General features: G+C 34.2%; 1 protein-coding gene across 4 annotated transcripts in view; it reads right to left on the bottom strand.

The window, feature by feature from the left end:
• The window catches only part of hdlbpb (high density lipoprotein binding protein b), a 40,961-nt gene that overhangs the window by 19,235 nt on the left and 1,649 nt on the right, over positions 1–20,077 (bottom strand). For 2 of the 4 annotated variants that reach the window (XR_015504089.1, XM_087276234.1), the window contains exons 2-13: positions 19,506–19,586; positions 17,893–17,991; positions 16,430–16,578; positions 15,607–15,822; positions 13,441–13,647; positions 13,146–13,361; positions 9,831–10,037; positions 9,651–9,758; positions 7,343–7,565; positions 5,587–6,106; positions 5,122–5,261; positions 1,779–1,883 (exon numbers count right to left, since the gene is read on the bottom strand). Coding sequence is in view for 2 of the 4 variants with exons in the window: in XM_087276234.1 (XP_087132360.1) it covers positions 1,779–1,883; positions 5,122–5,261; positions 5,587–5,665 (324 nt within the window). In the remaining 2 variants the exon portion in view is untranslated. The remainder of the gene's footprint in view (positions 1–1,778; positions 1,884–5,121; positions 5,262–5,586; positions 6,107–7,342; positions 7,566–9,650; positions 9,759–9,830; positions 10,038–13,145; positions 13,362–13,440; positions 13,648–15,606; positions 15,823–16,429; positions 16,579–17,892; positions 17,992–19,505; positions 19,587–20,077) is intronic. The other 2 variants (XR_015504088.1, XM_087276233.1) reach the window with 1 other exon arrangement.

Here is a 20,077-nt window from a genome sequence, read left to right as displayed (position 1 = left end):
CTGTGCTTGGCTTCTCTAGTTACACTTCACTGCTGGTTACATAATGTTATGGAATGCATATTTTCAGCCTCTCAGACACACAAAGAGCGTTTATAAAGGTATATACATGTTAGTCCATTTTATTCTGAGTGTTTGTGAGTGTTTTTTTAAATATACTACTATAAAACTGTAATTTTTTAACATCGAGCTGCAACTCGCCATGATGTAGATTCCCGAGCTCTATAGAACAATAGGAATAACAGTGTTGCCTTGGCTACTTGGTAAACAAACCAGTGTGATATCAAATCTAGCAGGATTTTATCAACTTCATAAACTACACTGCACCCCAAAATTCGCAGATTAAATTCAATCAAACAAAAGATTCAATCCTTTTTTCCCAAGTAATGTGGCATAGTTCACAATAACCGATACCATGTCTGTGACGCCTCATGACACCATCGCAGAAAGTCTGGCATGTTTCATTTTTTTCCTGTTCTTCACAACGAGTTCCGTCATGTGGGTGACACTGTGCAATAGGAGCACATACTTTAATGTTATCTCAGCAGGTGCTGCTGTTAATGCGCCGGTCAGGTAATCAAAAAATTATTTTGGAGTAATTTGGAAACATGTTCAGTGGTGCGAATGCATTGGAAAAGCATTACCTGCTTATCAAATTTGTCATGTATAGTGAAAACAGTTTAATATAGGCTTCTCTAAAACTGTATTTATTTTAATTAGGGTACGTTATTATTTTAATTAACAAACCAACACAATCTCATGGCAATTTTTGTTTTGGCATATAAGCGGACTTGTTTTAAAGCACATCACCTCAAATGTTATTCGTTATTCTTGTTTATAGATAACTGAACAACAAGATACATTAAAACTAGGATTAAAATGATATCAAACGAAACTAGTTTCAAAAAGATATTTTTTTCCAAGAAAAATATACAAATTATATTTTTGCTTGTGCCCCTCCACTACTTAGCTATATGGGTGGATGATTTGTTTTGCTCTAAGGAAAATAAGAATTTAATTAATGCTTCACTGTGATTGTATCACACATCTCAGTTATTTATTTGCTAAATTTTTTATGTCATTATTTTAAAGATTATGTTTTGAGCATCTGATTTCTCCTTATTGCTGCTGATGTGTTGTCATTTTCTCCTTCTCAAGTTCGGGCGAGAGAGTATTCAATAAGAAACCCATGGCAGGAAAATATACATTTAGATTTCAAAGAAAATTTTCTAATATTAAAAAGGAATCATAAGTTTAATCCTATCCACGTCGTGATGAAATATCAAAAAACAATTTAATTGAGATAAGAAATATTGTTATAGCAACACTTGTGACTGCTTTGTGAAATAATGCTCATCGTAGAGGTCATGGGATGACTGATCGTGAAGGAATGTGTAGTCTGGCACATTTGTTACCCAAGACAAGTCAAGATTTTATCAATAAAAAAAATATTGTATTATACGTATATATAAAATATTAAATATACGTATAATCTGACAAACTGACTTTCTAAACAGATAATAAAAATTTTGTGATCTAACCAGGGCTTAAGATAGCATTTAAGACTTTATACTCTTTAAGTTACTAACTAACTTTTAATACTCGGACTCCCTGATATATTCTTTTATGTCCAAGAAAAAAAATAAAATAAAATCATAAAGGTTTGGAAGCACTTGAAAGTGAGTAAATGGAAATGACATTTTTATTTTAAGGATCAACCATCCTTTTAATAAAAAAAAAAACATGTTACAAAAAAAAATGTGTTTTACAAAATAAATCACCTCAGGAAACTTGTCGCGCACTTCTTTGATCTTCTCTCCTTTCTGCCCAATGATGGTGCGGTGAAACTTCTGCTCTATGATCAGGTCCTTTGTGCGTTCATTTTCCTATATTGTCAAAGATTTACAAAACTTAAATTAAGCAACCCAAAAGTATGGTGGCCTACATGTTAAGAAAAACAGGCAAACTGAAAAAAAAACATATACAAACTGAAATAAACATCATCAGTTGAACATATGCGTACAGAAAGCCTCAGAGCACATGCAAATATAGAAACCCGCTGCAAATTAATAAGTGACAAACTCAGCTTTCTGTTTAGTGTTGTTTTCAGAAATCTGATTATTTTAATGACCTGGTCATACAGTTCCTTGTTGTTTGTACATTTTTATTTCTGAGTGTAGCTTTTGCTAACATGGCATTTAATACCATTTGATTTAACTTTAATGTGAAATTGGTCAGATTATTAGAGCAAAAGATAAAAACACAATCAGTAGGGATTCAAACTATCAGGACGTTACAACAAACACAAAAAAACACCACACCTCTCAGATCTCCGACAATAATGTTGCAACTGAATCTAAACAGGAAGCTGCCAGGTTCATCATGTTTTATTTCTCTTGTGGTCTCGTGTGGTTTCTGTATTAGCATATGTTTGGTGTGAATTTGTGTGCGTGTGTGTTGTCAAACTGATGAAGATGTTTTCTCAATTTATTGGTGTGTTTTTTTATTACTAGCAATGCAACTGAGAAACCGAACAGAAATTCATAATAAAGTCATTTACAATTCATCTGAAACATGCTGTGACTTCAATTCCAAAGAATTTTGTACGAAAAATGTGGACATTTTGAAAAATGTGCACACACTGGACTCTGAGATGATTGGCAGAGGCATGTTGAGTATTTGTATGATGCATTTCTCACAAGTAGTTTCAGTTTTATATTACATACATTTGCTTTGGCTTGACGTACAGTATACAACAACTGCTTCCTTACTAAGGAATGTGGTTTCAGACCATCAAAGTAGTATTAATTTCCCCATATATTAGAATTTGTCCTGTTTATTTTAATTTGTGTCTATCCTTAACCATACAATAAACAGGGTTTCTGCAGGTTTCACCAAGTCAAATTTAAAACTTTTTAAGACCTTTTCAGGACCATGAAGAATAAAATTTCTGACTTTAGCTAAATGCTAAGGATTTTTTAATGGCTAAGCAAAAAAAAACAATCACTCACCCTATCAAAAATCTAATTCTAATTAGTAATTTTTAGGCATCACATTTTAAACAATGTCAACAAGTGTAAACATGACTTAAAAAAACTCTTTAAAAACTAAATGTTTGCACAACAGACTGTTATAATATTTAACAGTAGTTTTGAAAATAGTATTGCTAAAAGTTTTATTGTTGGTGATGTGTGTTGGATCGATTAATAGTTTTACATAAACAAAAGAAATTTAGGACCTGAAAATGACTTAACCCTATATTTCAGTGAATTTAAAACAATTTAAGACTTTTTAAGACCCTGTGGAGACCCTGAATAAATCTGTTGTTTGCTTTTTACATAAACATATCCATAACACTGAATGAATGATTATATGTTGTATTTTGTATTTATTTTTTTGCAATAACTATATTTTGAAAAAAGCTATTTAAAAGAAGACCTCTGGCCAGCTTTTAATACGTTTTCTATGTATATATAATCCCTTTTGAAAATTAAGTTTGATTTGGACACCAATATGGGATGTCTTTTTCTTCATCAAGCTCAAAAGATTAGGTCAACATCTGTTTTCTTTGTTTCCATTGCCTTTTACTTCTAAACACTGTAAAATTGAAATTCATTTTTGAGAATTGAGGGGAACAAAGACGTGTTTATAATGTTTTTAACCGTCATGTTAGGCTTGGGCGTCTATATTACCACAGATCTCTTTAAGTGAAATTTTTTTTTATATCATCCTGATATTTCATGGCTTTTCCTAATTATTTTTTAATGCTTTTTTTTTCTATGAATAATAATGTTTCTGATGGTCAGTATTAGAGGTGTGAACCTACACTAGTCTCACGGTTCGGTTACGATTATCATGCCATCGATTCGGTTCAATTTGATATTTCGGTGCATCACGGTGCATCACGGTGCATTGACGGTGCTTTCCATACACAGTTTTATATTTTCTTCACAGCAACATTTCTTGTATTAAAATGTATGAATATATTTATATTTATATACTATTTGTAATACAATTTTGTCATTTAATACAAACAGTCAGATATATAAACTGTAACTTTAACAAAACGAGAATTTAGCAAATAATATAAACAAATATAAATATCCAGCTCACTCTCTTATCCTTGTCTAGTTCTCTTACACCTCTTTGATTGGTCACACCCTCAAAAAAAAAACGGTTGCGATTGGCTCTTGCGCGCTGCGTTCTTCACAGATGAGTGATGCTGATAAGCGGCAGGGGCGATCTCACAGCTGATGTATGATAGACACGGTGCAGAAAACTCTGCAGACACGCGCTCGTTTCTGGATGCAAAAGTAACGCTGTAAAACAGCCGAGAAGAGAAGAAAAGCTACGCCAGGAGGTCAAATGGGCCACTGAGTGCGCGCGAGAGAGAGAGAGAGAGAGAGAGAGAAATGGAGTAGGCTACTTTCGATCTCAGTGAAATAGGGGCTATTGTTGTATTTGTCAGTGAAAGACTGATCCAGCAAACACACACAGTGAAATTGTGCACAGTTTATGAGTTTTAAGTAGTTAAAGCGCTGTAAATACTCGCGTTCGCCTCCCTCGCGACAGATCGCATATGAGGTAAATGACGTCAGTAATAACCGGTTATGATTATTACTGAACCGATACCGAACTGTCCGCGTCTGCATCGCAGTGCACCGAAAAAACTATTATTTTTGACACCCCTAGTCAGTGTAACATGATTGCACCCATGTGATGTTAAACAACAATCATAAAAATGATACATCTCTATTTCTTTTATGATTTTGTTTAAATTAAAAACTTTTCTTTGCTGTAACAGAAACAATTCTGTTTTTAGTTGTTGATGTTTTTTTATAATGTACATTTCTACTTCATTAGATGTTGTATTTAATGATACAATTATTTATTTTATTTCTAGATATTCAAATTTAAGTAGGACAAAAGATTTTGTTTAAAATTATAGTTATCCTTTGCACATATTATCACTGGCATCACAGTAACCCCAAACAATGGGGCAGTGCAGCAGATCTCAACATAAACTAAGCCTAAATGTTTATTTTATGAAGGGGTACTGTTTTTTCCTCTCAATAATGAGTCAGGTGTGATTCATTTTCGGTAAAGTACATTAGCATGTCTCACCATCCGCTGGGCCATGTCCATCAGTTCTTTGCGAGCAAGCTGCACTCCCTGAGGATCACCTTCAATGCGAACCAAACCACAGCGCTCCGAGTCCTGAGGAATCCTCACCGATACCTTGTACTGCTCCTTTATCCGGTTTACTGGGAAAAGCACACAACCATTCAATTCTCTGTTCATTAATCAAAACATTACTGTTACAAATATGTTGAAGAATATATAGACAGATCCAATGTGCAACACAGTCATACATTATATTAGATATTGTAATGGAATATTGTGGATAGTAACGATAATAACACATGAAGTTATATTCAAAATAAAGGGAGAAGTACATTTGCATCCATTGCATTTCAATGCCACTGCTTGCAATCAAATCACATGTAAACCCGAAAATTTGACTGATCAAAATTGCCCAAACATGACTGAAATTTGAGATTCAACTCTCTAGAAAGGATTTTAACTTACTGTTGGCTCCGTTTTTGCCTATGAGGTGTCTGTGGAAACGCTGATCAATGTTAATCTCTGTATAGTCCATTCTCACCATCTGAAAAAAGGGAATAAAGCACCCGAACGCTACACCTAAACAGTCTGTTTATGTTTCAAAATCTCAAACTAGACCTGAAGAACTAATCAGGGTTCCCACATTTTCAGATTCAAGGGCCAATCACCTTTAATTTTTGATCAAGCACTTCAATTAAATTTATACACAGCATATTTAGCACAATAAATATCATTACTGTACTTAACATTACAATTACACTTAATATTTACATAAAAAGTCATTTTCTGACATTTTGCCCATTTTAAACAATTATGTTCAAAGAACTTTAATAAAAATTGCTAATTTTAAAAATTGTGTTATTTTATGATTTAAATGTAAGATTTTTTTTTTAATTTAAGTTTTTTTATTCAATTTTTGACAATTGAGTACACTTGTTTAAATAAAACCATAAACAAATTTAATTTGGACTTCAAAATGTATTTTCTTAAAGGGTCACGAAACACCAAAACACATTTTTTGAGCTGTTGACAGTCGTATATGTGTCCCACACTGCTAAAAACACTATTAGGACACCTATATTTCACTAAAAAGTGTAAATTGGATGTTTTTGCATTATTTTAAGCAAATTCGTACTTTCGGTTAAACAAATTTTTGAAGCTGCATCACGGCCATGAGATAATAGCGTGTATTCCAGTGTGCAGACTGGGCGTCTGTGCCAGAGTGTGTCTTATTACGTCTTACAGTGTGATGCATTAATGCATGAGTAAGGCTTGGTTCAAACCAATCAGCGCGCTCTATTGTGCAACTGCATTAATATTCATTACTGTCACAGTGTTTAGATGACAGAGACGCCACGTTGTATTGGCAAAACAAGCATGAAGTGTTGTTTTTATAGTTTGCTGCCGTTAAGTTTTGTTTTCACTTTCTCTCTGTGAGAGCTCAGCTGGAGTCATGCGTGGATTAACAGTGTACGCGACGCTCGACAACAATAACTTACGTGTCTAAGGAGGAACATTGTTTACCTGAGAGTTGTTTTCATCTGCAAACGCTGAGATCCGGATTCGCTTGTAGTCTTCTCTTAATAAAGACGCGGCTCTAGTTGCTGGTGATTGTCCTGTCTCTACAGATTTGGTAAGTGAGCGACCAGTGCTCTTTGTTTATTCAGTTTGTTCGTATCGAACAAACTATTGCACTGAGTGTAAACATGTTAGCACTACAACCAAACTTTAACCTTGTGTAGGATTTTCACCGCATTTTGTGACCGGAATAACACACGCGGCTTTCTGACGCTACCTGCTGTGTGCATCTAAGTTTCCGGGAAATGCTGAGGGTTTTTTTCTCTCATTTGCCATCCGGTATCAAACACTGCATGAAAAATACACGCTTAGAGCAGTTCCTCGAATCAAATATTTCGTTTGTCGCAAGGGACATGAATGAATTCCCTGAATGAAAGAGTCAAACTGCAGGTAAAGTCTACCATTTAATAATTTGGCAAATAATTCGACTACAGATATCCATGTAAACACAGTCAAATTCTATCCTGTGTGTGTGTGTGTTTTGACTCTGAAACTCAGCGGGTGCCCAAATAGACACTCTTACACCATCCCACTTTAGTTCCTCCGACACTCCCACTAAACAGAGCTGGACACGCCCACTTTTCAGACTTTTTCCAAAGTAGAGGTGTAAAAACACCATGCTGAAATGAGGGGGTTTTATGGCCCTTTAAGAGTAATTTTTCAACATCCAATTGATATTTCTCAGTCATTTTTAAGTACATTTTATCTCCATTTTAACAATAACAAAACACCCTGAATAGGAAATGCAGTAGTTCTCTGACCAGGTCTTTGATGATCTCCTGTATCTGAATCTGGGCTTGTTCCACCTCCTCTGTCGGTCCCTCTAGACAAATGCGCTCCTCTCCATCAGTGAACTCTATATGAACCTGATGACCAACAACAGACACAGAATCTCATTACACATTTATGAGTTACAAATAAGAGTTCTAATGTTACTACTTTTTTGTAACACAAATGGATGAACTATTCTAGGATTTAATGTGGAGATCAAAATTAGACAACCACCTACAATTTCCTAAATGTTGAGGTCACTGCTTAGTGCTATTTGAAGTTAACAGTAGTACTGTAAAAGAGCCGTTTTTAAGCATGTTTTCATGATAAAAAATAGAAAAAAAGAAAAACTCTTTAAGATTTCTCCTAGTCAATGGGGTCAATCTGGTCCCTGTTGGTAAATTCAATTTATATTCATGTGATGTAGTGTAAAAGTCACGCATCTGTGTTGGTCACAGAGCATATCGTTTTCCAAAAATCCAAAAGCCAATGAAAAAAATCCCATTTGGAACCCTCTCTGGATCATAGATCATGCCAACTTCCAGGTAGCCCTACAAAACTATGACATCTCAGCAGAAGCTTGCCCACCTTCAAACAATATCTGAATTGCTATTAAGGGGTGGGTACTAGTATAAAAATTCTATTCCACTGTATGATTAATTTTGACAGTAGTAATATATTTCCCAATTTAGTTTTTAAAATAGGTCATTATACCAGAAAAGTCACAAAAAAATATATATATATAATAAATTAACTTTTTATTTTTGCAATTTTGCAACCTTTTTGCAATTTTGAACTTTTTTGGATAAGCTGATGCCAATGTATTTTGTTTGTATGTTTTTGGGAAGTGGTCATTGAATTAGTTTGTCATTTAATTTCATTTACAGAGTCAGTTTTGAGATTTTTGTGTTTAGATTTCCACAATAAATTTGAATGGGATTTTATAAACCCAATTTATGCTTAGCTCTTAGATGGAACAAAAACAAAAAAGATTTTAATTTTTATTCCTTTAACAAAGGTTCCACTGAATACATTTCTCATAGGAATTTCACATTCTTAAAGCAATATTTTAAAGCCAAAGGATTAATATTACAGACGGTGAATTAAGCTCTAAGTAAGTCAATCCTCGTTGTATCAAACAAGCATTTAATGACATCACTTCATGTTATTGATGTGTTATACTTGAATTTTCCTAGTCTACAGTTGCATTAGGACCCGGGGGAGGCTGTAGCACTACTCAAGTGACTGTTCATCTAAATGAGAGATATTGTACACAGATTTATTCTGTACTCACATTCGTAGCTTCAAGTTAGTAATCCAAAACAGTAAATCTAAATCATAGGTAAAAGTTTACCTCAAATTTTCTCGTGAGCAGTGTCTTACACATACAATGCACATAAGTTATTAGTTCAAGTACACTGCCACACCCACATATTTACATGTATACATTGATTTTTTGAAAGGTTCATTAACGTTGAATATTTATTTATTCCCTGATTATTGTAGCCCCTTTCGTTGTAACATTACCGGTAATTTACCGAATGCTGCTCTGAGTGACATCTACTCCAGCCAATCAGAACATTCAGACGAATTCACATCTGCGCTGTTTCTGAAAATAAAAACCTTTAAATATTTTTCAGACACATTTAGCTGCTAGTTGTTAGTCAGATAACGTGTCTAGCTTCTTTCTCAATGTAAACTGTGTTGTTCACAATACCTATCCATCCACAGAATTTGTAATGTAATCAAATGTGTGAACATTTAGCCGCGGTTCGCACTTCAGCCTTTGGATGTCTCGGGGACAAAAACAGCTGCATAAATGCTAAAGCTTTAAATAAAAGTGAAACCATCAACAAAATACTGCCCCTCATATATATACCAATACAAGCACAGCTGTTTAGAGGTCATTTCTGGTTAAAGATGTCAGAATTTACAGATATTTTGGAATATGTGTAATGGTCTTTTCCAAGAAAATTCCAGAACTTTATTGTCTCCGTGAACAGCATTTTTTTAAAAGAAATTGTTCATTTTTTAAGTTGTTCTGGAAATTATTTTCTGGGTATTTACTGGTATCACTGTGTAAAAGGGGGTATTATCTGCCATCATACAGCTCAGCTCTACTTGCTAAATTCCAAATCTGACATCTCATAACATTGTGCTTTGATTTCACTTTTCTATACCTTAGGCAGCTGCTGTGTAATGCGACTGATGTTTTGTCCTTTCTTGCCAATGATGAATCGATGAAGCCAAGCCGGAGCAATCACTTCTGCCACTATAACACTTTTAGCCTGCAAAAAATACCAAATGTCAAGGAAAGGAAGCGAAAGTGAAAAATATCTACTATATTTAAAACATCTGACCTTGGCGTAGACCTGTGTAAGAGCAGGACCTAGTTTATCTGGCTCTCCTCGGAGGATGATGGTCTCGGATGCGGAGTCCAAAGGAGGCATTTCCACAGACACCCCTGTGTTCTCCAAGATCTCCTGCAGGGTGTTTCCTTTTGGGCCAACAATGTACTTGTGTTGGGACTTTTTCACCTCCACCGAGATTGTGGTAGTTTTTCGTTTCTGCTCGTCAAAATAAAGAAATCAGTAAAATTGCCACCAGATGCATTTTTGTACACACTAATTCATGCAAAAAAAATATACAATGTTTTTGGAAATACGCCTCTGACATAGTGTCCTAACTAAATGCAACATGGTGCCATGACATGCAATAAAGGTTATGGAAAAAAAACTACTATGCAGGGTTCAACGCTAAGGATTTTTTCTACTGGCCCGATCGGACCAGTGGTTCAGATTTTTACTTGCCCTGCCAATATTGTCACTGGCCCCACCAAATAAGTTAATAGCTGTTTGTATCAAAGTGTTTGTAAATCTAGAATTTAAATATTTTAAAAAATGTTAATAAAGTGTTTTGCAAACAAAAGTAGCAAAATGTGCTGGTATTTTATTAAACAAAAGATGACTGACCTGCCAAACTAATGGCAAACTGTATAAAACATCATTTTTTTTAGTCGTGGTGTAGCCTCATAAATGTCTGCTTCCAAGACGTTAGAAACAAATGTTTTCCTTTAGCATCATCACTTGATGTTGCCGCCATGTTGCTGTCTTTTAGCTGTACTGGTTGTTACGGAAAAAAAATATGCTCACAACATAAAATCAGATAAGAGGAACCGAGAAGGTAGCATTTGAAGGCTTAAAAACACAAATGGTTTCTCTATTCTGACTGTATTTGCACGCAATTGACAAATAGTCACAGGCAAATTAAACTTCAGTGACAGGGCATTAGTGGCCTGATCGGGCCAGTAACGATCCTGTCTACTGTCCCGAGCATCTCACATGCTGGCCCCGGGCCATCGAGCAGTCCTTATTGTTGAGCCCTGCTATGACATCTGTCCTTTACCATCTGTCCTTTATGTTTAAACCATCTGCAACAGCAATGCGTAAAATTTTTACTTTAAAAACAGTTTCTATTTCTGTGATGTCACAGCAAACAGCATATACTACTATAGCAATTATTGCCTCAGGTATAGATTACATGCTTTATTCAATGTTAATTGCTACCAATGGGGCTTTGAATACCATTTTACAGGACATTTATGGGGAGAACAGGCAAACTCTGCACAGAAATGTCGACTGGTTTAGAAGGGACTTTAACCAAAGACATTCTTGCTGTGAGGCAACAGTGCTAATCACTGGGCCACCGTGTCGCCCATCTAGAAAGGAGGATGAGTAGGAGTGGAAGGGGGGGATTCTTCAAGACGAAGATACTGAGATAAGAATCTCTGGTTATTTATAGTGATTTAGGAATCATTTGATTGGATAATCAATCGTAAGCTAATGCGGGACCAGCCGTGAACAATCATAAGCATGTGATCCTCATGAAATATGTTTATAAATAAACTTCAATAAGTGATATATAAATAATATTTAGAGTGCATTTAGATATCAGTAATAGCAATTTTTACAGTGTTTTCATTTCTTGAACTCACGGATTCCAAATTTTCAAACAGTATATTGTCCTATCGCCCCAAAAAACATCTATCAATAAAAAGCTGATTATTTATCTTTCAGGTGATGTATAAATCTCAATTTTCACAAACTGGCCCTTATCCTCTTAAGGCCCAAGCTGTTTTTAACATGCTTTTTATATTTCTCTTTGCGATTTGGGCTTATTGGAACCCATTTAGAATAAAACCTAAGTATCATCTTTTGATTTGATGTACTTTTAGAGAAAAATTATGTCCATATATGTGGACTGGTGGTCCGTATTTACATAAAACGCTTTTTCCTGACTGTTTTTTATTGCATATAAAACATATTCATTTTTTAGAACATGTTTTGACTATCAGAGAGTAAAAACAAAATTTTTTGCCCATTTTGACAGTTAAAAATAGGGCTTGGGACATTTCATACGCTGCAAAACAGTTGCAAAATGACACTATTTCTAACAAAATATAAAACATTCAAAGTGTTTTAAATAGCCAATTAAGAGTTAAATGAGCTGTCCACATATGTGGCCACTATGCCCCAGGGGGTTAAAACTGTTTTTTTATACGTTAAAATGTAATTAGTTTCTGTAACTGCAAAGCTGAATTTTCAGCATCATTGATCCAGTCTTCAGTCTCACATGACCCTTCACAAATTCTGAAAACTTTGATAAATCTATAGTTCAAATAGATAGCATTTATGTAAAAAAGAAATTTGTAACATTATCTATTCAACGTGCCCCTGATAAAATGGTGTCAAAATTAATTGTTTCTTCGGTGCACCGCGATGCAGACGCGGACAATTCGGTATCGATTCAGTAATAATCATAACCAGTTATAATGTACTGACGTCATTTATCTCCTATGCGCTCTGTCGTGAGGGAGGTGAGCGCCGGTATTTACAACACTCAGCCAACTCAGGGCCGGCCCGTGGCATAGGCACCATAGGCAAATGCTAAGGGCGCTGTACATCCAGGGGGGCGCCAGAAATGAGCGCGCTTCAGTTGGTTTTGTTTTCGATTTTCCTGACACACATTCAGTTATAGACGGCAATAACTCAAAAACCTCTTACCCTAAAAAGATCTAAAGTGTGTTTCCTACAGAAAGACAAAGCTGGTTATGTTTCACAGCTGTCTTTCTTTTTTTTCGCTCGACATTACGAGCACTGCTCCGTTTAAGCCCTCGCAATCTGCGTTTACTTTAGCCGGCAGAGCTCGGGCTGAGAGGAGCTCTCAGTAAGGGACCGTCGGAAAAGTGCTTATTTTTTCGTTTTTATTATCGTTTTTCTGCTCCGCTCAGCGCGAGCTCTCCCTGTTGCAAGAGCTTAAGTGTGTGTGTGTTTGTGTGTGTGTGTGTGTGTGTGTGTGTGTGTGTGTGTGTGTGTGTGTGTTTGTTTGTTTGATGCTGTCTTTGTTTTTGAATGTATTTGAATGAAAGACAGTGTGGTGCTGTGTGTCTGTGTGTTTATACAGACAGCATGTTATAGCCTCCCCCCTAAAATATAACACTGTATATGGAAAGCATCGTCAATGCACCGTGATGCAGGGAGATATCGAATTGAACCGAATCGATGGCATGATAATCGTAACCGAACCGAACCGTGAGACCAGTATAGGTTCACACCTCTATAAGAAAGTACTCTCTTACTCTTGCTTTTTTAACACTTGAACAGTATTGTAATCACCTTCTCTTCATAGGTGGCCCGGATGCGTGCGATGGCCATCGCCACCGCCTCTTTCTCTCCAGTAATGACGATCTCATCTTTGGGAATGCTGGGTGGTGGGATGCTAATACGAGCTCCGGTCTCCTGACTCAGCTCTTGAACGAGTCGATTATAAGCACCGGCGATGAATGGATGAAAAGCTTTCTCAAAACACAAACGTTCCACAGCACGCTTGTCCTGAAGCAGACAGCGGGAGCATAGTGAGATTGAGAGAATTCAAGTGTTTAACTTCTTGTCATCTAGCTGTAATGATCACCTGCTCTGCGGAGATTAGTTGAATTTCATGGCGAGCTTTCTCAATGCCTTCCTTGGTGCCAGTGATGCGGATGTTGGCGTTGGGATCGTCAGAGCGAGGAATGGCGATCTTGGTCGCTGTTTTTAACTCCAGTTCCTGCAACTTTTCCCCATTCTTTCCGATCACAAATCGATGATGTTCTTTTGGGATAAGCACAGTTGCAGAGGCCTGAGGAAATCAGCAAAGATAAACATTTTACAATACAGCAAACTGGGTTGTTGGTTTGTTGGCATTATTAATTTTTTTTATTTTGCATGGTAACAAATAAAAAAAAATTGGTAATGTTTAAAAAATAAAAATTAAGTACAGTGGTGTGAAAAAATGTTTGCCCCTTACTGTTTTCTCATTCTTTGATTTTGATTCCGCTTAATAATCAAAACCTACATTTAAAAACTGCATGATGTGTTTACTTGTGCTATCTTTGACTAATATTTAAATTAGTTTAATGATCTGAAACATTAAAGTGTGACAAACTAAGAAAATCAGTATTCTAGTTTTTTGTGCAAGAGGTAGATCTCAGTTTTGTCTGAATTTAGTAGTGGGGTTTTTTAGGCATCCAATGCAAACAATTTTTCACACCACTGTGTATGAATGATTTCACACCCTGAAAAGCAAAACCTGCAAAGCGCTTTTTACAATAATTATTGCTTCAAAACAGCTTTACAAATGCTACACATCTCTGCATTACAGTCAGATATTTTATACGAGACATAACCTACAAAAATTTTTTGGGTCCAAATAGACTAAATCGAAGCACTTATAAGTTCTACCCCAACCTACTGCTGGTCTGCAGACACCCATACTAGTGGATTCTGTCAGACTGCATCTTTGATAGTTCACACTGTATGATTGTTACTTATGTGAATGAGCACCGATTTGCCTGTGATTTCAGCCATTTGTCAGCCATTTCTTAAAACCTGTCAGCGAGTCAAAATTGAAGCTAAAATCATGCAGTCTAAACTCGTCATTAGTCTCATTGCCATATCTGCAGATTGTGACAGTGATCACTTTGCTCATCTGACTGTTTAATTTATTCATTCAAACCTTTTAAGATTGATATATACATTATTTTGATGATGCTGTTAGATGTGTTTTGTTCTAATAACTTTTATCAAATTACACAGTAAAATAAAATTTTTCATCAGGATGGTGAAACAAATTTGTATATATACAGTTGAAGTCAGAATTATTAGCCCCCCATTGAATTTTTTTTCTTTTTAAAATATTTTCCAAATGGTGTTTAACAGAGCAAGGAAATTTTTACAGTATGTCTGATAACATTTTTTTCTTCTGGAGAAAGTCTTATTTGTTTTATTTCGGCAAGAATAAAAGCCGTTTTTAATTTTATAAAAATAATTTTAAGGTAAAAATTTTTAGCCCCTTTAAAGCTATATTTTTTTCAGATAATCTACAAAACAAACCACTGTTATACAATAACTTGCCTAATTACCCTAACCTGCCTAGTTAACCTAATTAACCTATTCAAGCCTTTAAATGTCACTTTAAGCGGACGACTAGCATCTTAAAAATATCTAGTAAAATATTATTTACTGTTACAAAGATAAAATAAATCTGTTTTTAGAGATGAGTTATCAAACTATTATGTTTAGAAATGTGTTGAAAAAAAATCTTCTCTCCTTTAAACAGAAATTGGGAAAAAAAATTAACAGGAGGGCTAATAATTTAAGGGGGCTAAAAATTCTGACTTCAACTATATATATATATATATATATATATATATATATATATATATATATATATATATATATATATATATATATATAATTAAAATGTTAACTTAAAACTGTTAAACTTAAAGTTTCTATGAATCTTTAAGGGATGATCAACAGTGCCATTACAGAAACTACTTACAGATATAATTACATGCAGGTATTCAATCAATCATAAGTACAATGTAAAAAATATGTAATTATTACACATTAAGTACATTTTAACAAATGATTAATGTCAGTGTAAGTACATATTAGTTAAGGCAACATGATATAAAGTGGGATTAAAAATTATTGTATTTATGCTCTGATAACAGCAGCTGTTGAAAATATAGCTACTCACAGCAGGCCTAATGGCATACAGTCTAAATAAGAAGAGCTGAAATCCAACAAGCACCTGAGTCTGCAGTCGAGCCACAATCTCCTTCCTTGCTTTCATGACCGAGTCCAGTTTTCCGGTCACCATGATGGAGAGGCCTTGGTCCTTGGCAAGAGACAGTTCGATGTGCGCTCCGGTTTTCTGCATGATGTCCAGGCACACTTTCGCCTCTTCACCCTCACCGAACTGACTGTTGTCTTTATACCGCCGCTCCTCCAGAGGGACATGAAACACCTGAAGATGTGAAGAGAGTGTTTGCAGATGAAGTGTGCCAGGCGTTTGTTGACTTTTACAAATTTCAAGAAGTATAATCTGAATGCAAAAACTGATTATGTTTGTTACACGAGGGATTGTCAGGAAACAAATATTAACACACTGTTGCTCTCAAAACACAGTTTAGAAAAGGGATAGTTTATCTTAAAATGAACAATTCCTCATATATACTCCCGAACATGTGCAGTTTCTTCTTTCTGTTGAACAAAATAGAAGATACTCTGACAAATTAACCAAAAAATTATATTGAAGTCAACGGCTGTTTTTCTTTAGTAAATCTACCTTTGTGTTCAACAGAAGGAAGAGGCTCAATGTGATTTGGAACAAATAGAGGATGAGGAAATGATGACAAAATTAAAAAATTTCTGTAAATTGTGCCTTTATAACAGTTTTTGGCCAAAATAAATCATCAAAATGGTAGGATTTCTATCATTTCATCAGCATTATCATCAATCACACCTGATACAATTCATTAAACTACCAATAAAACCATCAAGATCACCACACATTCAGGGTGCTTTAAGTTGTTCAATACCTAGACAACACAGAGTGGATAAACCGTGTTTACCTGAGTGATGACAGAGGCTTTGATGGGTCTGATTTTGCTCCAGGCACCTGCTGGTTCACCCGACTTCTCACCTGGAGAGCCCTTTTCCGGTAAAGGAGGAAAGGCCTCCAGATAGGTGGGTATATAGGCCTCATCCTCTGGTGCACTACCTACACAAATATAATAAAAAAATTAACTGTAAAAATTGAGTCATTTGTAATTGTATGTAATCATTTCTGACCCTAAACTTGGAGTAATCCTAATCAACACCAAAGAAAAAACTCCACCGAAATCCTACTTTTTAAGGCAGTTTATTTAATTTAATGTATTGTACTGTACCATACCATATTCTGATCATATTATGAATTTGTTGTGTGTATTATATAATTAGATGTTGAGGTTTTGCATACTAATTTTTTTGCGAACTAATATATGATTTGCTCTTTTGATCAGTTTTTTTTTTTTTTTTACACGTGATGCTTTTAGCTATGATTTTCTTTCATTTTTTCCTTATACAAATATTTTAGATTTTATTTTTAGAAATTGTTGCATTTTTTTGTGAATTGTAAAACATTTCAGACAGTTGCTGACTTTTTTACAGTCGAAACAAAGTCACCCACATAATTTGTTAAAAATAAATCACAGGGCACAGGAAAAAGATTTATTGTTTAGTATTGAAGTATTGCTACATTACAAATATTATTTTGCAAATGAACAGCTGGAATACAAACTGTGTAAATAATTGATTAATCAGACATATTATTGACACATTTTTATTTCAGTTTATTGCCAATTGGGTACATCAATTACATGATTCAAACAATCATTGTAACTAGAGGTAATTTATTATTATATTATATCCTTCGGCTTAGTCCTAATTTAGTTCATCCAATTCAGAGACCTTCTTGCTGTGAGGCAACATCGCTAATCACTGAGCTACCATGCCGCCCCATATTATATTATATTATATTATATTATATTATATTATATTATATTATATTATATTATATTATATTATATTATATTATATTATATTAAAATATATATTATATTACTTTAAAATATATATTATATTATATTATTTCATTTTAAAATATATATTATATTATATAAAAATATATTATATTACTTTAAAGTATATATTACATTATATTAAATTATATTATTTTATTTTAATATATATATTACATTATATTATATTATTTTAAAATATTTATTATATCATATTATTTTAAAATTATATATTTTATTATATTATATTATATTATATTATATTATATTATATTATATTATATTATATTATATTATATTATATTATATTATATTATATTATATTATAATCACATTTACCCTGATTTACAAAAAAACAACCATTACATCACTTCTGTAGCAACAATTTTCTAGTTTTTGACCTTTCCTGTCATAAAACAAACTTTTTTTTTAAATAAACAGTTTCAGCCTTAATTTTACCACAGTTGTCATACCCATGATCTGAACGTCCTTCAAGCCACTGCGGTGCTCGGCAAAACTCTCCTGAGTCAACACTGCCACAGAGCTCATGTTTCAAGACCGGATCCGCTATCCTGCAGACACCCAGAGGACAAAATACAGAAAAAGCTCAATAAAACAGCAGTGAAGATCTAATCCAAACACAAAGCCCTGAACAAAACTAACTAAAAGAGCCAACCAGTAAAAAAGACACAGTGTTAAAGTGCATGCTGAGCTGTACAGTATATTCTCTGTGCTATCTGCAGGCCAGCAGGGGCCTAAAACACCCGGGCAGGTCCCTGAGCCCAGCAACATCTCTCTCCCCAGCTGAGCTCTCCAATTAAACACACACTGCAGCTGCCTGAGAAAATCTAAGACTAAGAGCCTTGGGTGTGAAGAATAATATAATGGTTATTGATCACTGTCTAAAACACTTTTCAATCCTTTAGATGGCATATAATATGTTCAAACATAACCATTTTTGTTTAATATCTACTGTATACAGTTAGAATTTACCATTTGAATTTTTATAACACACAATTTATATGGTAAAAAATTATTAGTATATAAAGGTCCAAAAAGCTGTATTCAAATCTGTAACAATGTCAAATTTTGGTAGCTGTTTTCCCCTTTAAATATAGAATATGTTAAAATATATAAATAATAAATATATTTTAGCTATTATTCCATACATTTATTCATTACATTTGTGTACTGACAGATGCAGTTACTTATTCACTTACTTTTATTAGATTATTCTTATATGTATTTTATGGTTTATTACTTTTGTTCATATTTTTGTACTGTACTGTTTGATAATTTATATTTCTCAATTTACTTTTATTTTATTTCACCCCACTATTTATTAGATATCTTGTCTATGTATTTTATCGTCTAATTTCAATATTCTTTTTGGTTCTGTACAATTTAATAATTTAATAGCTACTCATTATTTACTTTTATTTTATTTTACACCAGCATTTATTAGATTTTTTGTGTATATATTTTCCTATGTCACTTCAATAATCTTTATTCCATCATTTTAGAACTGTACAGTTAAATAATTTAATAATTACTCCTTAATTTACTTTTATTTTCTTTTACCAGAGCATTTATTAGATTTTTTTGAGTATATATTTTTTTTCGATGTAACTCCAATTTTCTTTAATTCATAATTTTTTAGTACTGTACTATTTATTAATTTTATAATTACTTATTATTTACTTTTATTTTCATAGAAATGTTATTTATTTAATTACTTGTCACTAATTTTAACAGTTTTTTTATTTAATCTAATTTATTTGATTATTTTATTGTTATTTATTATTTTATTTAACTTTTTTATGCATTTTGTAATACTATTTTTCTCTGAACTTTTCCTTTGCAAGAACCCTGCCTCAAAACACCTGCGCTAAAGCATGTGCTAAAGAGTACAATGTAAGGACTTTGGAATTTTTTTGAGCATTTTCCTCAAAATGTATTAATTATTTTCCACTGCACACATACAATGATGCACATCCTACTCTTAATGAGTCAATTCTATACAATTTACACACCTCAAACATGCCTAATATCACATGAATGCAAAAGCCAGGAATGTTTTACCCACCTGCAAAGGGTCAAAAACCAGAAAGTCCGTCCAGGTGGCTGCTACCGAGAGCTCTTCAGTGTCAAGTCTGTTTGTTCAGCCCTGAGGTTAACAAAGAGAGATTGTAACCAGCCTTGTGATTACATACACAGTGTAAAAAAAAACACACAAACACACACACACACACAGACACACACACACACAGCAGGGCCCTCTGAGGTTGACCAGGCAGGGGCCTGAGTCTCAGTAGTCAATCCTGAGGGAGTCAATAGCTAGATGCGGTGCTAAGGATAGTCTCTTTTTCATTCTCAGGTGACCAGGTGTCTAATTGGTGTGTGGGTGTTTGTGCTTTACAGGAGTGATGGCAAAAATACACACAGAGAGACAATTTACACATGGGATCGATCAATACATTTTACACATATCCAGCCGAAAGTCATTCAGAGGACAAAACACCCATGTAGGAGAATAGATGATAAAATACAGGCATGAGCTATTAGACATTTGACAGTAATTATTAGGGCTGCACAATATATCATTTCAGCATCGATAACGCAATGTGCGCATCCGCAATAGTCACATCACAAGATATG

This window comes from Danio rerio, chromosome 12, assembly GCF_052040795.2.
Source record: "Danio rerio strain M-AB ecotype USA chromosome 12, GRCz13ab, whole genome shotgun sequence".
NCBI classification, from domain to species: Eukaryota; Metazoa; Chordata; class Actinopteri; order Cypriniformes; family Danionidae; genus Danio; species Danio rerio.
This window is presented reverse-complemented; position numbering and strand designations above follow the sequence as displayed.